Source organism: Stegodyphus dumicola, chromosome 3, assembly GCF_044657685.1.
Source record: "Stegodyphus dumicola isolate Sdum_Otavi_A_Nest chromosome 3, ASM4465768v1".
NCBI classification, from domain to species: domain Eukaryota; kingdom Metazoa; phylum Arthropoda; class Arachnida; order Araneae; family Eresidae; genus Stegodyphus; species Stegodyphus dumicola.
Window position 1 is genome coordinate 247,093,561 of NC_140770.1, and position 27,285 is coordinate 247,120,845.

Below are 27,285 nucleotides of genomic sequence, written 5' to 3' on the forward strand. Positions count from 1 at the left end.
TAATTATTATTCTATGGGATATTTTCTGAGACGAAGGGGATAATTCGCGAAAAGGAAAACATCGTAAACCAGAGGTATGCAGAAAAGGGAAAATTTTCTTAAATCAAAAATGAATTTCTTCATATAAATATTTCAAATTTTTCTCTTTAAAGAAAGATAATTCATAATCAAATACGTAATATATGGCATTAGAAACATCTTTTAATAATAACAAAAATGCATTTTTATTTATATCAGTTATATATATTAAGGAAAGGGAATAAGAATTCCTCTTAGATCATTCTATATTAAATATTTAAGTTTAAATTTAAAAGATAAATTAAAAATCTTACGTTTTGCCGAATGGCAACGTTCCGAGAACTGGTTATATGCAAGACTCATGGAAGATAAATTAAACACCTAATATAATATCATTCAATAAGTATTAATATCACTGTAGCAAATGCTTCAAGAGACATTCAGTTCTATGAATCCATCCTACTTTTGTTTTTTCTAAGGCCGCCTAAAAATCCTGAGTTAAGCGGTTGATCTAACTATACCCGCTGAGTTAAACCGGATGTTCGAATGCTAGCGAATATTATACCATTGCAGCGTGATCGTGAAAAATCTACCCAGGTAATGAGCAGATCAACCACCTGTAGCAGTTGCATGTTACGTCTATCCTTTGCTTGCCGTAATTTATCCTATCCTACCTACGCAAGGTTTTCCAATGCGCATGCGCCTAGCCATCTACCTGCCATTGGTGAATAAATCACGTGATGAGGAAAAACGGAACTTTTCGGTAGAACTGTTGAGCAAGCGTCTTTTTTGATCGCAGTCACAGTTCCCATGTTGTAAGGAAACGGTAATGTGTGCAAGCTCTATTGGGGTGCCATCCAGAATGTATTTCAAAATCTTTATTTTCATTTTAGTGGGTAAGTGGATAACTATTTTAAATTCTTCTTCTTAGAGAAGTTATATATATTTTATTAGTAGCGAAAGGTTCATTAAAATATACATAAAAAGTTATTAATCAGTACCGCCGACGGCCACGCCCCTTCATGTGGCGCTGCATTTCAAATTATGATTGGATAAACTGTTATATAAGCGCAGATGCCTATATTGTAAATAATGCAATGCATCATCTATCTGCAGTTAAAACTATTTTTAAGCAATTTCTCAATCTGCTAACGGAAATTGATGTAAACTTCTCATGAAAGAAAAATTTTCCGTTTAGGTGTTATTTCAAGTAAATAATTTTAATTCTAAACATTAAATTTTTGACAATAAATTATTATTTCTAATTGTAACTGTATCATTTGTCTGCAATTTATAGAACATCCTAAGTATTTTCTCATTGTATATCTATATATATTTTGGATTTAAGTTGTAAACAGCATGTTTAATTTTATTTGTTACAAATTACGTATGACACTGAGCTGTAAATAGAGCGATACAGATAGGTAAATACAGAAGCTATAATTTTGATGAGTTGTAACGCTTATGAAGACTGACCGTAAACGTTAAAGACTGTAAAGAACAATTCTGTGATAACTGTAAAAAATTGTAATAATTGTAGCATCTAATAACACATTTTCGCATTCTGTTCAGAATTCAAATGTATAACAACTTTGTATTTGACGTAGATTTAGATAAAAAAAATAATAAATAAATAAAAAAATACCCTCAATCGCTTTCGAGGGCAAACAGGTTTTTCTTCATGAGGAGCAAAGAGATTTTCAAATTCAAGGTTGTTTCTTTACTAATTTTAAGTTTCACTTTGGTATGTTTTTTTCTGATTTGTATAAACACAGCATCAGATTTCATCTTCCGAAACTACAACTATTGAAACATCATTCTAAATAGCTGTAAAATTCCGTTTTCAAGATTTGTAAAATTCCGATGCCTAAGTTTCCAGTTTCATGTAATGTACACAGAATTGCAATTGTAAACTATATTGTAATTCTACTAATACACAGAAATAAAGGCTCGATTGACTTGCCTGCCGGCGGGCTGTTGTTGGCTAAGTAGTAGATATCTTCCCAGTGGTTCGAGTAATGGCTTGAAGCAAAATAGCACCAGGCAGCTGTGAGGGAAAAAAATTAAATAATGATACATTTCAAAATTTTTTATAATATGTTTGCAATTTTCACTGAGTAATTTATCTAAGTCTATGAGCATATCGAGATCAGATGGAATTTAAGGTATGTTTACAATTACTTCAAATGCACTGCTTCGAAATGAATTTTTGTTAATATCTGATGATTTCTTTTCCAGGAATATTGTGGTAATATTTAAAGTAATTCCTTTTAATTCGTAATAATACAAACAAATTTCTAAAAGTAAATATAGAAATAATTTTTCAGATCAAACTAGTATCAGTAATACGGAAGGAACTATGCTAAAAAAACCATAATCTAGCCCTTTTTCGGGAGGGGGAGAATTAATACAGGTGCACTGAAAAAATAGAAATTTTCAAGTTCACCTATTTTAACCAACGCATTTCAAAAAAACTCATTTTAAAAATTATTGTGAAGAGACAAACTTAGTAAACACGTTCCACAAGTGTAGGGCTACCAATCTCTATTTTGACAAGTTTCAAAATTAGCTTAGCGGGAATAATAACAAAAATTAAAAAAAAAAAAAAAAAAAATACGCCCAACATGGCTTTGTTTTTAGCATTTTGTGTGTCACCTTTATTTATTAAATATCATGTTCTTCGTCCTTAAAACATAAAATTCAATTCAACAGCGATATAGCAAAATAATTTTAAAATGAGAATACTTTTAGAATTTCCGATACACAGTCTCGCGCGCTGGAGATAAAAATGCCCGCTTCCGTAGATTGTTTCTATTGTTCGCTTTTAAATCGTTAGGTTTGTTAATCAAAAATTCGTTAAAGTGTTACAAAATATGAAATCGATAATAAAACAAATTTCAAATTCCGAATTAGGGCTTTCAGATGCCCATATTCGGGTGGAGACGTACGTTATTCAAAATTTGATGGTTCTAGGTACCGTTTTTTTATCACAATGCGAGAAACATACATACATTTATTTAATTTCTTTAAATATAATACACGGCGATAATATTTGGTGGCAACAATTTGAAAAGTGAAACGCCGCAAAATGCCAAAACGAAATTAGTAGCCCGCTGGGCTAAGAAAAACTTCGAATAGTGTATAAATAAAACTGTTTTGGCTAAGAAGAAAAAAGATGAACCTAATAACCGAATTCTCTGCATTCCGATGAATCTTGAAGAATGTTTGAAAAATCTATAATCTTCGCGCTATTTCTCTAATTCGAATGGAAAAACATTCATTAAAAAAGAATGAGACTGTTGCAATTTTAGATGACTTCAGTTATCAATATTACCTCATGGTGACTCTGCAAGCTACGCTGTAAATTTTGTGTAAATAATTAAACGTTTCTTTCATAGTGTTTTGTCTCTGTTAAGCCTTCAAATAGTTCTCTTTCCTCTATGTTTGCTTTAATTCTGAAAAATGTTTTGTTTGTTACTCAAATACTTATTTTCAAATTTTATTGAGAAAATGAGTTTCATGATTCAAAAGTTTTAATTATGTACTCCCATTTACCATATTTCATTTTTTAACTGAATATACTCCTATTTATATCCTTAGAAATTATTAAGTTTGTTTTTCATTCAACATAGGTTTCAAATATCGCTTTAATTAGTAATTATTAAGTTTTCCCTCTTCTTCTTTTTTACCCCAGCTTTCTGTTAATCTTATGGTGAATTTAAGAGATTTGGAAGGTTGGAGAACGTATTATTATTCTGATTCGAGAACATTTAGTGTTTGTCCCATCTTTAGTATTTATTAAAAAAAAAAAAAAAAAAAAAAAAAAAAGAATTGAACCAAACCTGTCTTGCAAAGCATGTTATGCTTTGTTCTTACACATTTTGTTTTACTTTCTTTTACAAAACTCGTATACTGAATGAACAACAAAACTCGATGTAAGAAATGACTCGAGGTCATAAAGTTAAGCACAGGCAACTCCCATCCTCTAAAATGGGAATTTTGACATGCAGGTTCAAAGGACTCGTCGTTAGGGCGGAATCGTTTAACTTTCCAATTCAGGGTAAGTCTGCAATACAAAGTAATGTTACAAATAAAAAAAATTGCATGTTAGAAATGTTCTCCGCAGTCTTACCAAACTTTTAGAGCATTACGTTGCCATTAAGTTATGCCATTAAGTATTTATCACTGATTCTTCGGCAGATGTTGCCATTGTAACAACATTGCTGTTCCCTACACTGGTAACTGAAATCTTACCAGTAATCAATGGCCCTGACAGTCATTGGTGACTATAGAGTTGGCAGCTACCAGTGTTCTTCTGTTACATCAATGGTGCTCTTCAGTTTCATTTATTTTATCAATGTTTTGACGCTGACTGCAGTGCTTTACTTTAGTGATCTTATGAACTGATCACTAGCAACGATAAGTCACCAGTGACCAACAGGTCTGATGATCACCAGTTTAGTTTCTTTTATTTAAAAATGTAATTCAAATGTACTCCAGTGCCTCACATTTGGTGATCTGTTAACCGAAAAATGACTTCCAGTAACCACCAGTCTGTAGGCCGTCGGTGATCCATACCTTGGCACGTGGGATGTATTTTATTTTCAGTTTAATTTATCCTCTAGACTTATTTAATATAATATTCAGAGAATTTTAAATTAGAGCTTCTTTCTTTAACATAATAAATCGGACTTTTTGGTCTACATTCACACGATCGACTCTGAATATCATCGACACCGCGCAAAAGGGACGCCTTCAACAAAATCGACAACGGCATCTACAGATGCGTCGACACAGTTACAAGCTCGAAACCGTTCCTGAGATGCAATTTCGATCATGTACTAGCAGAGAGGCTAACGATTGTCAATTTTATGGGACATTGTTGCATTTTCGCTCTTCAGAGTTTACGGAGGACAGTGCTGAGAAACGAAAATACCGTCCCCCAGTTTTACAATAAAACTTGTCACTCCAGTTATATTTATTCAACAGTCCTTTTATTCGAATTTCTTGTTTTCTTTCTGAGACAGAAGAAAACAGAGCTCATTAAGAAGAAGGTGTTACTGTTTTCACGCTGCGAAATTTCTGTCCTGGCAAAATGTTATTAATTTTTTGGCAATTATCACATTTTCTTATGCTAACTGTCGTAGTGTAAGTTGTTAGTAAGTACACTTCACATTTGTAACAACCGTGGTTTAAATCCTGCCGAGGGCATGGTTGAAATTCCATTTCTTGTATTTTGAAGAAATTTAATAGCCTTTACATCTTTATCTGCGGCTAATATTTATTGCTAGAGATTCATTAAAAAAATGCAAAGTTACGTCTTAAATAATTAAGTTAGCTTTTTTATTTAATTGACTAAGTACGCAAGTCTCCGCGTGGCGTTTATTCAGTGTAAAAAAAAATATTGAAAAGCAAACCCTTTCACCTTTAACATTGCCATTTTGGTTTTAAATGTATGATTTTACGTTACATCTCTTGAATTCCTGGGGATTCGTTCTATAACTTGCTCGCCTATCGTAACTGTTTATCTTAAAACTCTTTCAGAAATTAAATTTGAAGGTGAATGCGAAAATTAAATTACAAAGAATTCCTTACTTCCATCTTTGTGAAACATATTCACTTAAAGGGAATTCTGAAAGGCTATCATCTCTTTCTTATCCAACTAACGTAAATGTCCCATGAAACAGCTTTTATTTTTCCAAGCTACGTACGATGTAGGAACTCGTGAAGCTATTTCTGAAAATCGGTAGTCACGGAGTTTGTCTAGTGACTCACTTCATAAGAAAGTAATCAATATGACAACAAACTACCTATGCGGAAAGAAATCATACTGACAATGGTTTAATCATCTAATTGGGTTACTTTAGTTATTAGTTTACAATGATGAAGCTGAATTCAGTTTTTTATTACTTCTTTATTATCTACATGCCTTGGTAATACACATGTGAACAAAACTTCAAAGAAATCGATTCTAAAAGAGGCTTAAAAATAAATTTATAAGATGTCGTGACTGTCTTCGTAAGAATGTAACGGATATGGTAAAAAGCTATCTCTAGGAAAAGAAATCGTACGGGGTAGCAGTCATCAGATAATTATTTTTGGCATGATGCATTCAAATCCTTGAATTATTCAAAATTTGAAAACTTGAATCTCACCTCATTTTTTCATGATTCGAATCTTTCGAATCCGAATCCCCCCCCAAAAAAAACCTTGTATGCTTTATTTCTAAGCTTTAGAAAGTTTTTTTAATAGGAATCATAAGTATTGTGCAATATTCTCGCCGGGATTCGAATACCATACCTCCCGACTGCTAGCCGGATGTGCTTCCTTCTACGCTACGAAGGCACGCGGTAAGGAGGAAGAAAATATCTTATGACTGTAGAAGTGTTTATTAAAAAAGAAAATAAAGAAAAAAAGAACGCGGTTTTTGAAATTTCAGTGGACCTAGATGATACATATCACACTGTGGCGGCCTTTTTTTTTCCCCACGTTTAGTGTATGCATGCATTAATTCTTGAGATAAGTCTCCCTTCTCTATACATTGATTATAAAAGGTTCCAGAAAATGCTAAAAAATGTGAATTATTATTTACCTTTTCTGAAATTATATTCAGGAAATGAACTTCAAGATTCTAGTGTTATAATAACGTAATTCATTTTTTAAATTTCATGTCTATTTTTTTAACAGATACGGGTACAGTTTTAAAAACGGTATTCTTAAATTAATTTTTCATAAAACAAATATTCAAATTTTCAACCTTTTTACTTTAATTGTAACTCTTCACATTAAGAAGTATTTTCCCTCCTTATTTTTATGATGTTTTATGTAAAGGATTCGAGAATCTTTTAGGGTTAGAATTCAGATTCTATAAATTTTAAGCTAAGTCTCATCTACAATTTTAAATTAATTTTTAAAAGTTTTGTTACATTAAATTGCGTTTCTTAAATTATCATAATTTTAAAAACATCAGATCTACGGTTTAGAAACATCATAGCTATTTTGGACACATTTTCCCCCAAACTTAATAAAAAATTGAAGCATCTATTTATATGGCTTGAAGGTGGATATCCGGTGGCAAGAGCAGCTATGTATAGTTCCGGTAATTAAAATAAACCGACACAGTGCTCAAATCCTATCATTTTGCTTGAACGATTCACGCGAATTACAACTTTTTTCAAAGTTTGCATGATTCACAACTGCATATGCTGTGAAATCTGAGGTGAAATGCCTAGGGGTTAGAGAATTTTGCACATCATGTATAATTTCACAGACTGAAAATAATCGTTATCATTTATAAGATAATTTTCAGATTATGGATCTTCATATTTTATATTAATGTCAGTTTTTTTTCCCATAGCAAAGTACATTAGGCTAAAGTCACTTTTTTGAAAAGTACAGTTATCTTGATTGTCAACTTTTCGAGTGTCAATATTGTGAAGTTTCATTATACTTTGTCTAAAACAATACGATGCACTCCAGTTTTATGTAAACAGTTATAATCTATTACATCTTTGAAAAATTCGTTTGTTAATTTAAGAAAATTCTACTAGAGTCCCTAAGATTTAAGACTAAGTGTTTATAGAGCACATGTCTGACACTGCGTGCGTGTTAAGCATATCCAGTTTTGAAGCAAGAATAAAATGTACTGGAATAAAATGTACGACGCCCGTAAATATTTATTGAATGTTTTGATTTGGTTTATTTTTACCTTTTGATTTATTTTACTACATTTTTCTGTTCCCCTCCGATGTTCAGAAATGATAGACCTTGCATAACGCTTGTTTTTGTGCTTTGAAAGTAAGCTATATTCATTTCTTTATATACTTTCACTGATGCCTAAAATATCATAGTCGTACTGAATTCATGCAGCGTAAATGCCTTACTAACCTCGGCTTTCTAAGCCACATATACACTGCTGGCAAAAAAGAAAAGAAAAAAAAAAGGGGGGGGAGGACAGTTCTATATCTCTCGTTGAACTGGGACGATTGACGAAATTAAAATTGCGTTTTACATGTCTCGAAAGCGCGACTTAGGATATATATTAGACTTATATATAGTATTGTTCTAACATTTTGACATAAAGTCGGACTTTTTCTAAAAAACCATACCGATTTTTTTCCCATATTTCGATTCTGCGACTCAAATTATGCCTAAGTATTAAATTTTGTAAAATTGGGGCGAAATTTACGGAGAAATTCAAGAATTTATCTTGGCAATTTTTTTTTTTCAGTTTGCGCCAAGAATAATTCATTTGGCGAACTTCTTAATATATGGCAACCTATTTTCCTTTCCCTTCCATTGTGCAGGTGCGGAAAAAAATTTCACGTCGTTGATGTTATTATCGCTTTTAACAAATATGCCAAATTTCAAAACGCGCCAATATATAAATTCACTTATATCTTCGTACATTTTGTAAATTTTGTAAATTTCGTATTTTTTATAAGATTTAACAAGACTCCGCCTGGGAGTGAACAAATAAAGTCCGCACTTTGGACTTGAACTTAAAAGACTAAGAATTAAACTAAAACTAAGATTTAACTAACTAAGTATAGCCAAGGCTATCAAGGTACAATGAGAGTTGGCCCCTTAACCTATTTTACTACTTAATAGGCTTAGGAAGGAAGCTTAGGAAGGGGCTGAGTACGGCCGAGCGTATAACAGCTTTGAGAGAGAGAACGGCCCAAACGGCAGACGCGCGTAGTTCAGAAACTCTGTTTCTCTCTCTGTCTCGGTAAGTCACTTCGTGGTTTAAATACCGCTTCTTCTCATTAAATATTCAGCAAATTCCAAAACTACGTTCTGGCCGGAAGTAGTAAGTTGAAGTTAAGAATTTGACAGGAAAGGAACTTTAACTTAAAATTTAACTGTTAATAAAATTAACATAATCCTTACAAGTATATTTTCCATTAGAATTCCTTGTTACGTGTTAATTATTAGCCCAGGAGGGACATCAGTCCCGAATGTGATATTAGTCTCGAAATGACATTTTACGTTGAAGCATTATAAACGGCGTATCCCTTTTCAAATTGTTGCCACCAAATACTATAACCCTGTATTATATTTAAAGAAATTAAATAATGAAGAATCTACATGAATATATGTATATTTCTCGCACTGTGAAAAAACAACGATGCCTAGGGCTATCAAACTTTGAATAACGTAGTCCTCCACCTGAACATGGGCACCTGGAAGCTCGAATTTTGAATTTCGAATTTGTTAATTTTGAATCTTGCGAATGGGCTGCCTGCATGGGCGTTTTCGTGGTTTTCCCCGTGTATAACGTGTATACGAGCCAGTTTCCCTCAAAAGTTAGGGGCTATCTACCTTCATTTAGGTAGATGCCCATGAGTGCTTTGCCATAATTAAATAAACGAAAACCAAGTAACAGAAGCGATGATGAAAGATTAAATGTAAAATTTCCATATAATTACCTCTCTTGCAAAGTAAGTATATAGTATTTTTTTAATAGTTTGAATTCATTCATTCAAATAAACTATTAATCAGATCCGTAAGTTACTTAAATTTCGTTCCATACAATTCCTTTTGCTTTCATTCACAAAACAAAAATTTAGCTAATGATACAAATGCTCTTTGTTCACGCTGTACTGAAAGCCCACAAAGTGTGTTTGGCTTTCGTTACCAAGTCTAGAAGACTATAACTCGCCATTCCAAGGATGACCACCAAGGTGACGTTTCATCCAATCAGAACAAGCCTTAGAAAAAAAAAAAAAGGATTTATAGACTTTGTGAATATACGTCCTACACATGCCATCTTAAAGAGATTTCCTTCCCGAAGCAAACAACTAGTACCAGCTGATGACTGCAGTACACACTGACTGCGGTACTAATGCACAACTGCATCTCCATATACCTGGTAGACAATACAGTTTACATTGTTTCAGTCGTAGTGTGGCCTAGATTTCAATGCCACATAATAACCGCTGTGCTGCAATAATAAACCATTAGTGAATCAATAAAATACTCTGTCTGAGGTTCAACAGCATGTCACTTTGATTTGACAGTTTGCCATCTGAAAAATTTCGCACAGTAATACCAGGTTGTGGTGAAGCTCAGAAGCTAATTATTGACTCAAGAAGAGAAGGTGAGATCATGCAAATAGCAGTTTCTAGGGCCTCTGCTTTCCAAGGACGGGGGGAAGGTTTAATTTTAAATTATTTTTTTGAAAAAAAAAACTGAGCGTGTAGTGTATGCCTTCAGATGAGATACCACAAAATACAAGTGAGCATACTCCACTTCAATATATCACTGAATTCATTTAGGAAAGTTATGCATACCTTCTTCATTTCAATATGCCTGTTCGTTTTTGCTTATTTGAACCCAGGCTACCGTCATAACCTCTTCTCCGCTGATGCTGTAAAAACAGTTCCAACTACCCGTAGTTTCCAACAGCTCGAAACGTGATTTTGAAAATTGAAGAAAAGTGTAAGGTATAATTTAATTTTATAACAGTTATTTTAATTTTAATGCGCTTTCCTGTCGATTCCTGTTTATACTTACAACTCCCTAACAGAATGAATATTTAGAATGGCATTGAATGCAAATGAATTGCAGTAGTATTTAAGGAAGGTTCAACTTCCTTTGCGAGAGAGAGCTAGGAATCCTGAGTAGCACGCGTTTGCCTTCGGGCTAAATCTCTCTTGAAGTTGCTACGCTGGGCCGTATATTACGTGCCTTTTGATATTCGCTGGCTAAATTAAATTAAGGGCCGACTACGTTAGATACTTGTGTTAGCTTCGGCTAAGTCTCCTTTAGTTATATTTTAGTTCTTATTTCTTATTCTTAGTTTAAGCCCGAGTGGAGGCTTTGTTGAATCCCGAGAAAGAGGCCAACTGTTCATCTTATTTTGAGTGAAATAAAGGGTAGTAAACCCTTCTTAAGTTCACGCCTTTAGTTATTTGAACTCAGCGATAAGTCGCTGAACAGTTTACTAGGTTCATCAACGTTCATTTAGTAGAATAACAGTGAAGAACCCTACACAAGAATGTAACATTAAGCGAGCTAACGAAATAACCACTAACGCAAACAGCATTAAAATTTTCGCGATTACGCATGGAAAGCTTATGAAGTTACCCGTACTTCATTGCTACGCAAATTAGAAAAAAAATAATTTTCTGGTTTAAAATATCATCACTAAACATGTTAAGAGTTTCGATAAAAGTTTTGTCGTATGTTTTCCACAAAATTTAATACGAACATTTTTGCTATCTATTTCTAAAACCTCAGACGGGGGGGGGGAAATGGAGTTCCGGTTGTGGAAGGGGAGGAGAAGGGGCTAAAAGAGTATTTGTATAAAAAAGTTTTCGTGCTCTGACTTCGGAATTAAATGGAAGAAAATTGTAGAATTATGATCCCGACCTACTCTTGTCTGTTTTTTAAAGAATGCAGTCCAAACAATAACAAAGCGGAGATTTTTTTATAGACATCATAAGGTACGTGTGCAAAATTTTGAGAACACTGGATTGGTAAAAGTGGCTCGGAAATAAAATTTCGTGTTTTGACGGAAAAAACAAACGAACAAAAGAAGATGGAACTAACCCGCGTAAAAACTAGTTATTACAGAAGAAACTAAAATACAAAACAGAAAAGAAATGATTATTCATGGAAGGAGGGAAAGTTTTAAATTCAATTCTTTTGTAAACACAGCCTTTTGGCACTGATTGGGCGATTACTTGGAATGACATCTGTGTTAGGAATGGCACTTGTGCAGGTCGTAAAATCCCTTTGAACTACCTAATAGAAGAGGTATTTGAAAGTGAATGACGTTTTAAGGTCATTAGGTTTTTAAATCAGGGAAAACAATCAGTTCTTTACTGTTGTTTTTAGGAGGATATTGTTTGAGTTTTGCAAGAAAAGATGCTTTATTCGAAAACCGTTTTATTTTTAGGATTGCTTTATAATTGTACTATGTGCATCCTGTGTCATTGTTAATAGACGCCCCTACACTTTACGCTACCGTGCATTTATCATCCATGTAATTCGGAAATTGTATTGGTTTGGTTTGGGTTATTGAATTATGGCAAAACACGCGAGAGCTACTTGCCTCGGAAACTGTATTGCGCGGAACAAGTTAAGATATTAATTTCTTTTCTATTATGTTTCGCAAATATCTAGTTCTCAAAAGCATCGTTAATTTGTTATTATGTATCTTTTAAAAAAGTAAAAATATTGCAGATTTTGAAATCCTAAAAATTTAAACTGCGTAATATTTAATGTAAAAGTGAGACCAACCGTACTTTTATTTCAGCAACCGTACTAAACTCTGTTACTCATAATGTTTGTAGAGTCATTAGTTAATTTTGAAGCAGGTGGTGTGAAAAATGAGCAATGCCCTGGCCGAGACTCGAATCTGGGCCTCTCCAATACGCTCTGAATGTGCTACCATTACACCACGAAGGCATGTTTGAAGGAGAAAGAAAGTATTTTATGTATTCCCTCTTTTAAAGAGCGACTGGGGATTAGGAGACCCATCCACCGTATTATTGTCCAACACCTTTTAGTTCGGGCGCTACTGTACAATCATTACACTATTTTGAAGCAAGAGATGTGAAAAATGAGCAGTGCCCTCAACAGGACTCGAACCTGGACCTCTCGAATACGCGCCGAGTGTGCAACCATTACACCACGAAGGCATGTTGGAAGGAGGGAGAAAACACCTTATGCGTTATTTCGTAAGAAGATTTAAACATGAACGCATATTTAATTTTTCCTGAAGAAAAAACTTTCTTCAAGTGTCATTTGATTCTCAGTTTTAAGCAAAGCATTCAGAGCGCGAAAGGCAAACAACACTCCAGTTAAAACATGCTTGTGTTGTTTTTTTTTATCACACTTGATCGACAGCAACATCTAGATCAAGTCTGTGGACTCGTAGATTTTCAAACAATGAAAAACCGCATTCGGACTGGAGTGCAGCTGGCTCTTCAGGAAACCACTGCATGATAAGATGTGGGCAGGAGTGGCCTGGGTCAAATTAACAAACATTAAAGCCCGAGACATGTCGTTGTGCACATAGATGACTACTATGGAACCTAGCGAGAGCTGTTTGTTCATATCTACTGTTTGACCCGATCATAGCAGCACCAGGACTATTACAATCTTACCACTCATGAATAAGGGCTTTACTCCAGGTAGAGTTAATTTCTAATTTGACCCGGGAGGAGAGTTCCAAGGAAGAAAGACAGCCACCATCAGTAGCTGCCCTCTTTGACCAGTCGATCTGTAGTCTCGTTACCATAAAAATTTACGTGTGATGGTACCCACAGGTAAAAAATCTTTTTATGGGTACTCAAGCGGCCCAAATGTTAAACAATATTGACAATCGTACCGTCGTCATGTTTCCACCGTTCAGACAAATGCTGAATAGAACTTCGGCTATCGCTCAGAATCCAAATGTCAAAATTCACACCCTCATACAAAAACTCAAGGCCTCCTCAATAGCTATGAGTTTGGCACAGAAAACTGACCAATAGTCGGGGTTTCTCCTACAAATCGTAATGTCTTTCCCTTGCTTGATAAACACTCCTGCCCGAGATAGCGCCATCACCTCTGCTACCATCAGTGTAATTCTGCAGTGCATTACCAGGTATATTATGAATAGTTTTCAAATCAAGCTGTCTAAGATAATCCTAGTGCTGCGTACCTTTGTTAGCGTAAGAGCAGAGATCTGCCCTAAAGAATACTCGATCACAAAACGACGTAGTAATTTCAGTACTACATAGTCAGAGAGACATGTTCAACTTCATTAACTAACCATCCATCACTTTCAGCATGACTAAGCGGGATTTCTCTCTTAAGGCGATGATTGTTGTTTCAGTTATATACGAAACAAGAAATTCTATATTGTTCATCGCAGTTGATGAGCTTAGCGAAGAATTCGGCCAGAAGCAATCTACTCCGGAGAACGTTATTTTGATCAGTAAACTTCTTTCTTCTTTTCTATTCGATCCCTCTAAGAGACCCTTCTTCTGACGCTGTTCGGATTTGAATTCCTAGTCAGTCTGTCTCACATTTTTCGTATTTCTTTTCATATTTCAATGTATAGCTCAAATACTAATAAAAGAAAGGAATGATTTTCGGAGAAACCATTTCAACTGAAAAAAAATGCCGGGAAGTAATGACATATAACTGAAGTCCGTTCCCGTCAAAAGCCATCTGAACGAAATTCCTCAAAAGTAGTGCTTTATCTGATTGTCACTGAAGACTGATGTTATATAAATGAAATATTTTACTATTTTTATGTCTAGGAATAAATCAGGACAAAAACGAAATGACATATAAACGAGAAGCATGTTAAGAGTGCTTCACTGAAGTTAGTCAGTTTTGCTTCCATCATTTCTAACGTGAAAGTGGTAACTGCCTTGAAACATAGTTTTATTTAATTGTAATAAATGATACAGTCATTATGTTAGTCTGAATCAGGAGACGTGAAAATGTGCAATGCCCTCTGTCTGAATCAGGAGACGTGAATCAAATGTCTGAATCAGAAGACGTGAATCAAATGTGCAATGCAAGTCTGAATCAGGAGACGTGAAAAATGCCAGGCACTGGGACTCGAGCCTGTACCTCTCGATGTGCTACCGTTACACAACGAAGACATGTGGAAAGATGGGAAGAAATACCTTATTCATTTCCCCTATTTAAAAGGCGATTGAGTATTAGGAGACCCTTTCGCCAAATCCTGGTGGTGAAGCAGCAGCATCCATCACCTTTTAGTTCACCACCAAGGCACGCAGAAAAGAGGGAAAAAATACCTTATAACATATTCTGCTAGTATATGAAATATTTTTGTTTATGAATTTATTAATTTTATTTTATAGAGTAAATTGCATTTCAAAATTATTGCTCAGCAGTTTCGTACAAATTTTTCATATTATTCTGTTTTTCATATTTTTTTGTCAGCTTAAAATGTTTCTACAGAAAGCGAAAAACAAACGTTATAAAAGGAAAAAATTTTTTTTCTATTTAGGGGGAAAATGTTTTATAAAAGTGTTATAAAATATTATCAAATAGTTATAGAAAAAAGGAATTATAAAAGTATTTCAAACACGCGTTATTAAAGAATTATAGGCTAATTAAATGAAATGGATGTAAAACTGAGCTTTTATAACTCTGAAATAAAAGGATTACAATAAGGGGTCATACGGTTAAAAAAATTACATTCCGTTTTTTAAGACCATTCAATACTTCGTTCTTCTTATAAGTATTTTTGATGTGGCATTAGAAATTGAATTCCTATCCTTATTTTTTCAAGACTTAAAACTTCAAAGTTTCATTGCCTTTTGTTAAGCTTTCAATTTACGTCTGCTGTTATATGATGACAATTCTCAGCTCACTCTGATATTAATACTGCTGAAAGATTTTGTCTGATAACTTAAAAGCATAACATCATTACATAATATATATTAAAATATTTTTATAACTCTGAAATAAAAGATTACTATGAGGGGTCATACGATTAAAAAAATTACATTCCGTTTCTTAAGGCTATTCAATACTTTGTTCTTTTTGTAAGTATTTTTAATGTGGCATTAGAAACGATTTCATTTTTTGAGACTTAAAACTTCATTGTCTTTTGTTAAACTTCCAATTATATGTCTCCTGTTATATGATGACAATTCTCAGCTCACTCTGATATTAATACTGCTGAAAGTTTTTGTCTGATAACTTAAAAGCATAACATCATTACATAATATGTATTAAAATCTTTTAATTAAAAAACAAAAATACAAACGAAATTTAGTAAATAGAATACATAATCAAATATCTTAAAAAATAATTTTGAAAAACATGATTGAGTCTTTTTTTTAAAAAAATTTTAGTTTTAAATATTCTTTTTAAATCGAAGCAAGTGAAGAGGCGAGAGGATTATTCCAAGCATTAATTCACATAAACACTGAACGTTGAAGACTGAATTCTATCTAGAAAATTAAAAATGTGGTATTCAGGGTCACTAGGAAGAGATATTATGCATTAAGTGCATTGAAGTTGCAACATTCGAGTTCTGTTTTTTTTTTTTTTTTTTTTTTTAAGAAATTTTTCTACTCATTAAAACTAATATCTCTAGCGATGTAATGCTAAGTAATTTTTTATGTTAGGATTTGAAATACTTGAATGATAGGAGGTCAAGTGTAGATTTGAGATTTTGAATCTGGAATGCTTTTCAAGATTCGGGGATTCGAATATTCCCTCTTTAAAATTGGCTCACTAATTCACATTGTGAACAAGTGTCTTAAGCTTTCTGTCACGTGATATCTCTTCAAAATTCAACGAAATTCCCTTCTGTTCAATTGTATGGCAAGGACATAAGTCCGAAACTGGAAACTAGAACCAAAAAACTTTACATTTCTTCCTAATCAATTATTCCCGTTGTTTAACATTCGATCCTTCAACGTTTGCGCATTAAATATAACATCACAAATCTAGAAATATACACATTTACGCTTGCGAAGGACAACAGTTCTTTTCTTGTTATGCAAAGGAAAAGAAACGGAAATGCTTCCTTTAATTGCAAAATCGAGATGTTTTCCTTGGTCTGAGCGGTACCTAACAAAGCGGAACCGGTTTTCATTAATGTTAACTCCTCCGGTCCACCTCTTTCTTGATAAGTTTGTTCTTTTTCAAGCTGTAAATGTTTACTGCCTCAGTTAGTTTTTGTTTTCTACTTCAATTAGTTTTTGTTTCTTACTGCTTCAATTAGTTTTGTTTCGTATTCTTATGTATTCGTATTGACATTTTCATATATTTTTGTTTGTATTTAATTTAGGGGGAATACTGGGAATATTACAAAAGCATAGAAATTATTTCTCAGCTCTGACAGGCTACAGATGGGTGGACTTGTACTGTACTTCTAAAAACGTTTTTTATTCATACTCCAAAGGTCCAGCAAACTTTGCAAGTTCTGGTTTAGATTTTTCGAATATAATTACTCTACAGCTTATATTTTTTAGAAATTCTAATGGATATTAGCGTAAAAGTTATTACTGGTACTTTTCGTTAACGCTATACAGCGCATTTTCGGAGCCATATTGTTGTATTGTATCTTTTTAAACGCCTTTGGCTCGATAATGGACGACACGATATCGGAAACCGCAACAAGGAACATTCTCTACCGTCACCACAAAATCCTCCAAAGACTTGTTGTGGGGAAAACATGCCGTACCTGATTTCTTTTTCTTTTCGTGAATAACTTTTCATCAATTTCCAGCATTTTGGTGCATTCATTAATTTTAACTTTAGAACAGATATCAAGAAACTGGAACAAGTGTTGTAATTCATTCGAAGCAAGCTTTGGTTTGAAAAACTCAGTATACGTTATAAGGTATTTCTCCCGCCTTCTTGGCGTGCCTTCGTGGTATGGTGGTCTTCGCGCTCAGCGCGTAATTGAGAGGTCGGTGGTTCGATTCCCGGCGAAGGCATTTGCTCCTTTTTCATCTTGCCTGCTTCAAGAAAGACCTAATGTCTCTACAACGTTAACTCCTGAAACCGTAAGTGAATGAATTGTACGACAACAACGGAAGATGTGCGTGTTCCAACAAATAAGGTTTGTGATTGGACACCTTTTTTCATCACGGCATGAGCGAAGGCTGCATAATAAGGAGTAACATTTTAATTCCATGAGGTGATTCGAATAGAATTTTTCTTTATGAAGAGCATCTCTTTCTTGAAGAAACGTAATAGCCACTTCTTTATTTCTTAGCTAATTCTACGTTGTAAAAACCAACTGCAGTTAAAAAGGGGGGGGGATAAAATATAGTTATTGAGCAAACGACTGTTTTAAAGTCAATTATCGCCAGGAAAGAAACCAAACTTAATTTACGACAACTTGCACCGAAAAATGACGTCCATTATCATTGGTCGTTATGAATAAAAAATATTGTTATAAACAAAAATGTCCCCCCGCCCCCCCCGAAAAAAAAGACTCCAATTAGTATGGCTTTAATAGAAAAGTCTCTTACTATTTTTCAGAGCAACTTGTTACATGATAAAAAGAACATTAAAGGAGGGAAAACTCACGTGCAAAGTAAAAATGTACGTACTTTTGAAACGACAGATGGCTTTAGTGCGTGCTGATGTAGTGGTTTATTGAATGAATAATGAAACAGAGCTTTATGTTTGATTTGAAGCTGACGTTTTCAGTATTTATTTCCATTGTTCTTTACCGAATAAGTTCTTTTTTCGTATTCGACTTATTCTTACATAACATTCGGATTTTTAAAACATATTTTTGGGTTTCGGAAAGGAGGTTATTTGACTACTGTAACAGCATGCATGTTTGCTAGTTTATGAATAGTTACAGGATATTCGATTCTTGAAAGGGGTGATTCGAAAACTTTGATCTTTTAGTCGAAATTTCTAACTTTAAAAAAATGTTGAAGGTATTTAACTCAAAACTTTGAACAGAAAGTATATTGATAGCCTTCAGAAATATTCGTTATAAAAGACTGTAGCAATTTCAACGGATTTCGATCACCAATTAAACTTTATGGCCGCCCTGAGTGTTGCACTGTTTCAGTAAACTGTTTAGCGAAATCTGTTTAGATTTTTAAATAACCGAGGCGTTCACATTTTCGATGATTCTCAAAAATAACTCTTCAGTCATTTCCATAATCGTCTCTCAACAACTCATTCCATTGTATAAAGGGCACGACTCCATTTGTTTAAAAGTAATTTTAGCTTAAGTAAAACTAAGTCTTGGTTACTTTACTTCCCAAGAACTATTACTCTGTTCGGTTACAGAAATAGTTATGCAGTCATTTTTTGAGGGAAATGTAAGTTCCTTTTTTACAACTCCCTAATCGATACCTATAAATCGTACTGCCATGTAAATATGACAGGGCTTAATTTCTAAAATTAGAAGTGCCGGAGCGCTATGGAAGACCGTCAGGAAACAGGTACAAGAATAAATAAATAAGTAAAATCACTAATAAAATAAGTAATAATTAAACAATTAAAAATTAATGATTAGAATAAATAAATAATTATAGTAAAATGTAAAAGGTAAATAAAAATTTTAAAAAAATCTGAAAGTTTTCAAATTATATATTACACCCAAAGAGGCCTTTTTTTAAAAAAGATTTGTGCGTTACCTTTATATATTAAATAATAGCGGCTACGTGGGCCAGCCTTCGTCTGGCTTTTAAATGTACCGGAAAAATGCCTAAAGGGAACACCAAACGTTAAATTAAAAAACTGCACAGAATTTTACTCTCTAGAACAACGTTGTCAAAAATTAATAAAAATTTATTATATATAAAAATTACAATGAAATAAGTCTGAATCCTGTAATGCAAATATTATTTATCCTAATAAGTAAATTAACTTCCCAGTTGCAAAATCTTAATTCAAATGGTATCAAGGAAGTTAAGAATTTTGTTTCCTAAAATAAATCATGCAAAACGTTTTGTATAATTAAAATTCTATATAATTAAAACATAGTATAAAAAATTACAATGCAATAAGCAATAAATCTCATATTTTCAAGAAAAAGCAGTCAGCTGTCCAGTATCCAAAGCAATGAATGAAAAACTGTTCCTAAACCACATTTATAAAAGAATGAAACTATCGTCAGATAGCAATAAACAATCAAAATTGTGCTTTTGTGGATGATATAATTCAAAATTCTCTTTGCCATTAGCTAATAAAAAGAGAGAGGGGGGGAAAGGAAATTCTTTTCTGTTGTGCCTCTCGAGACATGCGCGTCAGAATAATATGATTACGATGTGCGTGTTACGTGTCCAAAAATCAAAAGAAAATAAGCAGCATTTTATCTCATATTTTTAACAGTCAGCATTGAATGAAAAACTGTTGCCAAAACCACATTTCTAAAATAATGAACCTATTCAAAACGATGCAATTTCATCAAAAAAAAAAAAAAAAAAAAAAAAAGTCTGATTCGAAATTTGAAAAACTTGCTTTAAGGCGCACTGGCTCTTGTCTAGATGCACCTATGTACCAAATTTCGTAGCCCTGGGTCTATTAGCTTACGCTCAGCACGAACGAAAGACGCACAGACTCTTTCTTTTATTATATGTAGACATCATATTCTTTGCACTTGAACCATAAAATTCAATTCAACAGCAATATCGCAAAATATTTTAAAAGAGCATATCTTTAGAATTTTGGATACAGAGTCTTGAGCACTGGAGATAATCCCTTCCCCGTACAGTGTTGCTATTGCTCGCTTTCGAACCGTTGACTTTGTTAATCCAAAACTCTTTAAAGTTTTACAAAATATGAAATAGATCAAAAAGCGAATTTCAAATTTGAAATTTGGGCTTCCAGATGCCCATATTCAGGTGGAAATGTACGTTATTCAAAATTGGATGGCTCTAGGTACCGTTGTTTTATCAAAATGCGAGAAACATACATACATTTATGCAGATTCTTCAATATTCAATTTTTTTAAATAAAACACAGGGCGATAATATTTGGTGGCAACAATGTGAAAAGTGAAATAGTCATTTAAAGATTTCAATGTGAAATGGCAAAAGAAATGAATAGCCCTTCTGGGCTAACGCCCTTTTGGTTAATAAGTTATTAAATAAATGGCAAAGAATTAAATAATAAATTAAAGTACTAGACCTTGACTTATTTGCCATTGCGGTTGGAATTTTAATTTCACACAAAAACAGAGAAATATCTCAACCGATCTCCGCTTGAATTTAAGTCCTGAATATAATGCACTAATTCAACGGATGATAGAAATAAAGACCATTCCTTTTTCCAGCACACCAATGCAAAACGTTAAAATAGCTAACGAATGACGTGCAAATATGAAAAGCATTTTGAGAAGAACATTCCATCTGCACCGATTTCTTGTCAATACAATTCTAGCTGTCAAGCAGAATGTGACAGGGGAACAAATGTTCCCCGAATCGAAGGGTTAGCTGATAAAAAAACAACAAATGACAGTTTTTATTCCCCGTTTTTGATTTTATTTTTGCGAAAAGTCTCCAGGTGTTCTTTTTCGCAGGAGGACACTAACGCTGGAACGTAATATTTACCCGATGTCATAAATTCATTCCACTTTCAGGAGAAAATTCTTTGACATGTGGCTGGGGGCTTTTCTTTCCATAGAAGTTTCGACCTCCGTCTAAGGGTTTGTTTCCCAAGGAAAGAGAGGCATGCATTCAGATGTTAGAATTGATTTTTAATATAATTTTATTAAAATTTCTTCTGAATTTGTTGTTCAGTTACATAAAAGAAGTGGTGGAGCTTTCTTATTTAGAGTTCCGGCTAAAATTATTGTTTATCAACAAAACTAAGAAGTACCGGAGCCGGGCTCCGTTGTAATTTAAGCTCTGGAATATGAACAAAAATTAATTTAATTTGAAGTCAGTAAGAGTGAAAACAATCACAAAGCACATGCTTAACGGAACAGAGAAACGCAAGACTGATTCTTACACATTTCGAGAACCTTGAAAATCACGAATGCATGCAGAAATAGCGACATGTACAAGTTCACTCACGCGAAAGTGAAAGGAAGTGAAACCTCTAAAGACGGATTATATTAGATTCTGTTGAATGGAAAGCCTTGTTTATTTTCAAATGAATCTTTCTGTTTAAGTCTGAAATGTTTATGTCATGCAGTACAGTTATTCCTTTATCATTTAGAATTATTTTAAGTAACGTTCATTTATGCTGTTTTAATTTACGGTGATCGTTCTTTGAGATCGGTGTCCTAAATCAGTGACTGCGTGTGCGTGGGTAGGTAGAGGAAGAAATCCTGCTATAACCTGTTCGGAGAGGAATGATCTGAAAATTTCATATTATAGTCTAATAGTTATAGTGAGAGTCAAGAAATTTAAAAACTAAAAACGTAATGAGAAACCATATAAATATATCGCTTCTGTTTTTAAAATACACTCATTTCCATAAATTAAGGATAATTCCGAGTCACGCGGAAATCGAACTCTAAAATAAATATATCTATCACCTGTAAAATCACTACACACATCTTCAAGAATCATATGCAAATGTCAGGAAGTAACCAGATGACACCGATGGTACGTCACAATGACGAGAGTGTAAGAGAGTGATATATGAGGAATACAGGCAAAAAAGTAAAATTGTTCGCAGGCGCTTTATAAGCTTTTCAGTGCAATAACCGAATAGTTATGACACAAAGGACACATTTGGATGATATTTTACGTAGTAGAATTATCGTCCGTCTGGAATGTGGGCGTACTCAACTGGAAGTATCAGACGAACTTGGAATTGCCCAGAGTGTCATCTCCAGGCTTTGGCAACGATTCCAAGATGATGGTAATGTGATTAGACGTTACAGCACAGGTCGCCCCAGAGTTTCAACGCCGAATGAGGACCGGTATTTGGCAGTTACTGTCAAAAGAAACAGGCGGAGCACAGCCTCAGACCTGTCTCGTCAGCTCGCTTCAGCCACTGGTACGACAATTTCAAGGCAGACCGTGTACAGACGCTTAGGGCAGATTGGACTATATGCTCGTAGACCTGTCAGATGCGTTCCACTTACTGCAACTCACTGTCGCCTGCGGTTAGCCTGGAGTAGAGAGCATGCATTGTGGACACCGCAACAGTTGGCTTGTGTGATGTTTTCCGACGAGTCCAGGTTTAGTTTGCAGTCTGATTCTCGCTGGACTTTCATATGGAGAGCTCCAGGTGCCCGTTACCACCAAGAAAACATCATTGAACGACACCGTTACGGTGGTGCAGGAGTGCTCGTTTGGGGTGGAATTATTCTGGGTTCCAGAACTGACCTGCATGTTTATATTGGAACCATGACAAGCCAAATCTATCGGGACGTCATTCTGGAACAACATGTACGTTTGTTTCGGGGCGCCATGGGCGAACAATTTGTGTTTATGGATGACAACGCCCGTCCTCACCGTGCAAACATCGTAAGCGAATGCCTTCAATCTTAGGATATCACCCGTATGGACTGGCCAGCATTCTCACCGGACGTGAATCCAGTAGAGCACGTGTGGGATATGCTTGGACGACGAGTTGCAGCCCGTCAACCTCCTCCTACATGTCTACCGGAACTTCCTAGAGCATTGCTTTTTGAGTAGTGTAATATACCCCAAGATCAGATCGATAATTTGATACTCAGCATGCCTAGGCGTTGTACGGACTGTATTGCATCGTCTGGGAGACATACAATGTATTAACAGTCATACGCACCATGTAATATTGGTTTTTTTGTAAATAGGTTTTTTTTTTTTTTTTTTTTTGTAGTTTGCTCCAGGGAGAAAAAATCGCTAATTTTTTTAATAATATCAAACATATAGCATCTTGTTTTGCTCTATACCTTTTGTTTAATAAATAAGCTTTACAAATAAATCAAATTTGTTTTGCTTCTAACTCTTCCTTTGCCTGATTTTGCATTATCCTTAATTTATGGACATGAGTGTATTTGCTGTCAATTCGCGAAACTAAATTTTTACTATAGCATAAAAGTGAATATCAAGGAATTTCCGTTTTAAAAGCTCCATTTATTTTTGTTTTTCTTTTGTTGTACGTAATGTATGTAAATCCAACAGAAACCAAAATGTTAAAAAAGTGTATGATATTTGAACAAAATTCTAAACAAATATATATATAAGCTCATGCTTTCAATCTACATATTACTTAAGAATTTCATCTTAAGGATTAGATTTTTATTTTGGATTCCGATAATAGGGTAGACAAGAAATAGAGTAAAAAATTTTGCAATTCGGCATTTAATAAGGGGTTAGAAACCTACTTTATTTATAACAAACATACTATAATACATTGCTAAGTATGTTGTTAAGAACGTTTTAAATGATTAACGAGTTTCGATTAAAACAATTTCATAAACTTCAAAATCACAGGATTATACAAGTAGAAATTTGAGAATAATGGTATATGTGTTGAATTATATCAGATAAAATAAAATAAAATGCTACTGAAAAAACATAAATGTTTCAAACCAGTAAAAGTTTTTTTTTTTTTTTTTTTTTTGCTTTGGAAAAAGAAAGAGAATAACTGTTAATTATATACAAAGTAAATAAAAACATACACTGGGAAAACCACAAAAACGCTGGGATTTGATTGGATTGTTTAAGTTACTGCAAAGCATACGAGGGTTATGTTCCTAAGGAGAGGGATGTTTTCGTGAAAGAATTTCTAAGGGGTAAATGATTCGTATTCACGTTATACATGGGGAAAACCCAGAAAATTCCCATGCACCCTGCCCGTTTGCTGGGATTAGAACTCAAGCACTGTTCAATGGTCTTAGCTGTTTGGCTATTCATAAATTGATGAATTGGAACAAAGATGAAAACGATACGGATGACGGATAAGGAATGTGCAAACGACATTTCATTGCATAATGGTAGGATTATATATATATATATATATATTTTTTGGGGGGGGTATGAGAACTTGTTGTACTGAAGCACAAAACTGAACTAAAAAAATACTCGTTTGTTACTTTTATCAAATTGTCAAATTCTGATAGAATTTTGTGCCTTCGGAAAGTTCCCCAGTTTGCCTGACACAAGAGTTCTAATATTCCGAAACGCAGTGAAAATGTTGCCACCATTGTCCTTTATAGGATTATTCGTTGTTTTTCGTTCATACATATGTCTGCTGTCATTGCAATACTGTGGTAATTAACGTTTGTAGATAAAATCATTGTGTTACATAACGAAGTGTTGAAATAGTAAGTAACCTTGGGAAAGAAATTTCTCCGATGACTAAGTTATATCGGAGGGAAACACAAAAAAATTGTAAAAGTATTGACTCAAACCTTATTACCTTTCTATATATACCTCATTAATTAAGAAACTGACATTCGAATTCTTGAGTCCCATAATTCTTGGAGAAGGCTCGAAATTGAGAAATTTGAATATTCCCTCTTTCTTTTGTCATTTGAATCCTTCGAATCCGAACATATATTTTTAGCCCAAAGGAGCAGTTTGTCCAGAAGGGCTATTAATTTCGTTTTGGCATTTTGCGTTTTGGCCACTAAAAACCGGCGTTTCACTTTTCAGATTGTTGCCACCAAATATTAGAACCTTGTATTATATTTAAAGAAGTTAAACAGTGAAGAATTTGCATGAATGTACGTATGTTTCTTGCACTGCGAAAAATCCACGGTATCTAGACACATCAAATTTTGAATAACGTAGTCCTCTACTCTAACATGGGAATCTGGAAGCCCAAATTCGGAATTTATTTTATTAACTTTTTCCTATTTTGTAAAACTTTAACTAATTTTTGATTAACAAACTCGACGATTTCAAAGCAAGCAACGGCAACACTGTGCGGGGGGGGGGGAACTTATCTCCAGTACACGAGAGTGCGTATCGTTAATTTTAAAGATATGCTCTTTTTAAATATTTACGATATTGCTGTTGAATTGAATTTTATGGTTTCAGAGCGAAGAACATGGTGTTTAATAAATAAAGTAACACATAAAGCGTTAAAAAAATGCCCCTTTGAGCGTAATTTATTTTTTTATATATTACGTTTGCTGCGGAGGTGGTGGGGGAGAAGAAGAAGAACGCGATAATTGCATTGGCGGTGGATCTCCCAGAGTCATCAATATCACCTCGTTTTAGTCGTAGTGCTCGAAAGACATACTTTTAACCCCACTGAAAGGAATTTAAATTCTATGTTTAGTATTTCCATATGTTAGCTCTCCTTTCGGTACTTTTAAACAAAAAATTCTTGAACTGTACAAAAAAAGTGAATGCTTGCTTATAAGCTCTTTTTTTTAATTCTTTTAGGAAAATGGACTTCAGTATTCTTAACTTTTAATTATGCAAACTATTTACTATATTGTATTTGTACAATATTTTGGTAATAAATACAGGTGCATACTCTAAACTTATATCCTTAAATTTTGTTCTTTTATTAAACATATATTTCAAATTTTGCTTTAATTAAAAACCTTTTTTTGTTACCAGAATGATTTGAGAATTTTATATGTTTCGAATTATATTATTAGTATAAACTACAAGATCAGTAATTTGGGCGATCTCTTCGCATTTTCCATAGAATTTTTTATTTCTGTTATAGCAATGATTAACAGATGATGTTAGGGGGTTGTTTTTATCCGTAACATTATATAATTTGGTTATAAATAATTCAGAATATTAAAATTTTAATTGTTATATCTTTCTTTAAAATTAAATTGCTCAGATGTTAAAAATATAAATGAAGTGCCATTAAATATTTTGTTTAACATTTCTATCAAAATACAAAGGTAATGCAAATAAAAAAAATTTAATTCCATTTTTTTAAAATTTGAATACTATTTCAGTTTGCGTAACCACATGAATTATTTCGCCAGCTTAATATGCTTAAAAATATATATAAATTATTAAAAGTCATTAAAAGTCATTATATAAATTATTAAAGAGTATTATTATATTTTGTCTAGGTTATTCCTTATTCCTGTGTTTTTTAAACTGTCTTCGTAATAACAATGATCTGGGGTTAACTGTGTGCATCATCTCCGGTATTACTTCGGTTAACCGGGAGTTGTCAATAACAAACAATCAAATTTATTAAGTTATAGAGTCAAAACTTCAAAAATGAGTCATTTATGTGTTGCCAGTTTTCCCGAAAGGATGTAGCATTAAGCATGCTACCAACTTTCGAAACTCTATTTATTGATTTCTATATAAAGTTTTGTTAAGGATTAAGTATCCATTATATATTCAATCTCCTCTACGGACCAGTAGATACCTGGAAGTTCCCCTTTCTCCACAGAAATGCTTACTCAAAGATCAACAGAAGGCCTTCTGGAAATAATGCTTCTGTTGCCTCCGATGAGCAGTTTTTAGGTTTTGTTTATTTTACTTCCGTTAAATGTTTTTTGCTAACGATTCAGTTCATCTTACTGGTACTTTGCAGTTCATAACCCAGTGTGTTAAATCGCGCGTGCTCACATGAACCAATGCATAAAATGCAAGAAGAGGTAGAAGATACTTGTTTTTTCAAACTATTAATGACATCCGTCATCCAATCTTGGATTTTATTCCGAGGTGTCAAGTGCACCATTTTTTTTCAGTTCCTAATTTCTCTTGCAGAACAAATGATAGAAGCTGAAAAAACTAGACAACAGCATCAAAAGAAAAATAAGTAATAAAACGAAGACAGTATTAAATATTTTTTGCTCTGAAATATTTGTTTTACTGTCTTGACACTTTTAATCGTTCTGTGTATTGAATGACTGTCTCAAATCATTTAGTTTCTGAAAACGGAACAAAGATTCCCCGATGTTCGAAACTAAATTAAATA

The 27,285-nt window shown here is 33.7% G+C and overlaps 1 protein-coding gene across 2 annotated transcripts in view; it reads left to right on the forward strand.

Moving 5' to 3' along the window:
• The first annotated feature begins 758 nt into the window (after positions 1 to 758).
• LOC118191150 (uncharacterized) overlaps positions 759 to 27,285 on the forward strand; it is a 119,580-nt gene continuing 93,053 nt past the window's right edge. For both annotated transcript variants that reach the window (XM_035361957.2, XM_035361958.2), the window contains exon 1: positions 759 to 914. In XM_035361957.2, the coding sequence (XP_035217848.1) occupies positions 848 to 914 (67 nt within the window). In that variant the 5' untranslated portion in view covers positions 759 to 847. The remainder of the gene's footprint in view (positions 915 to 27,285) is intronic.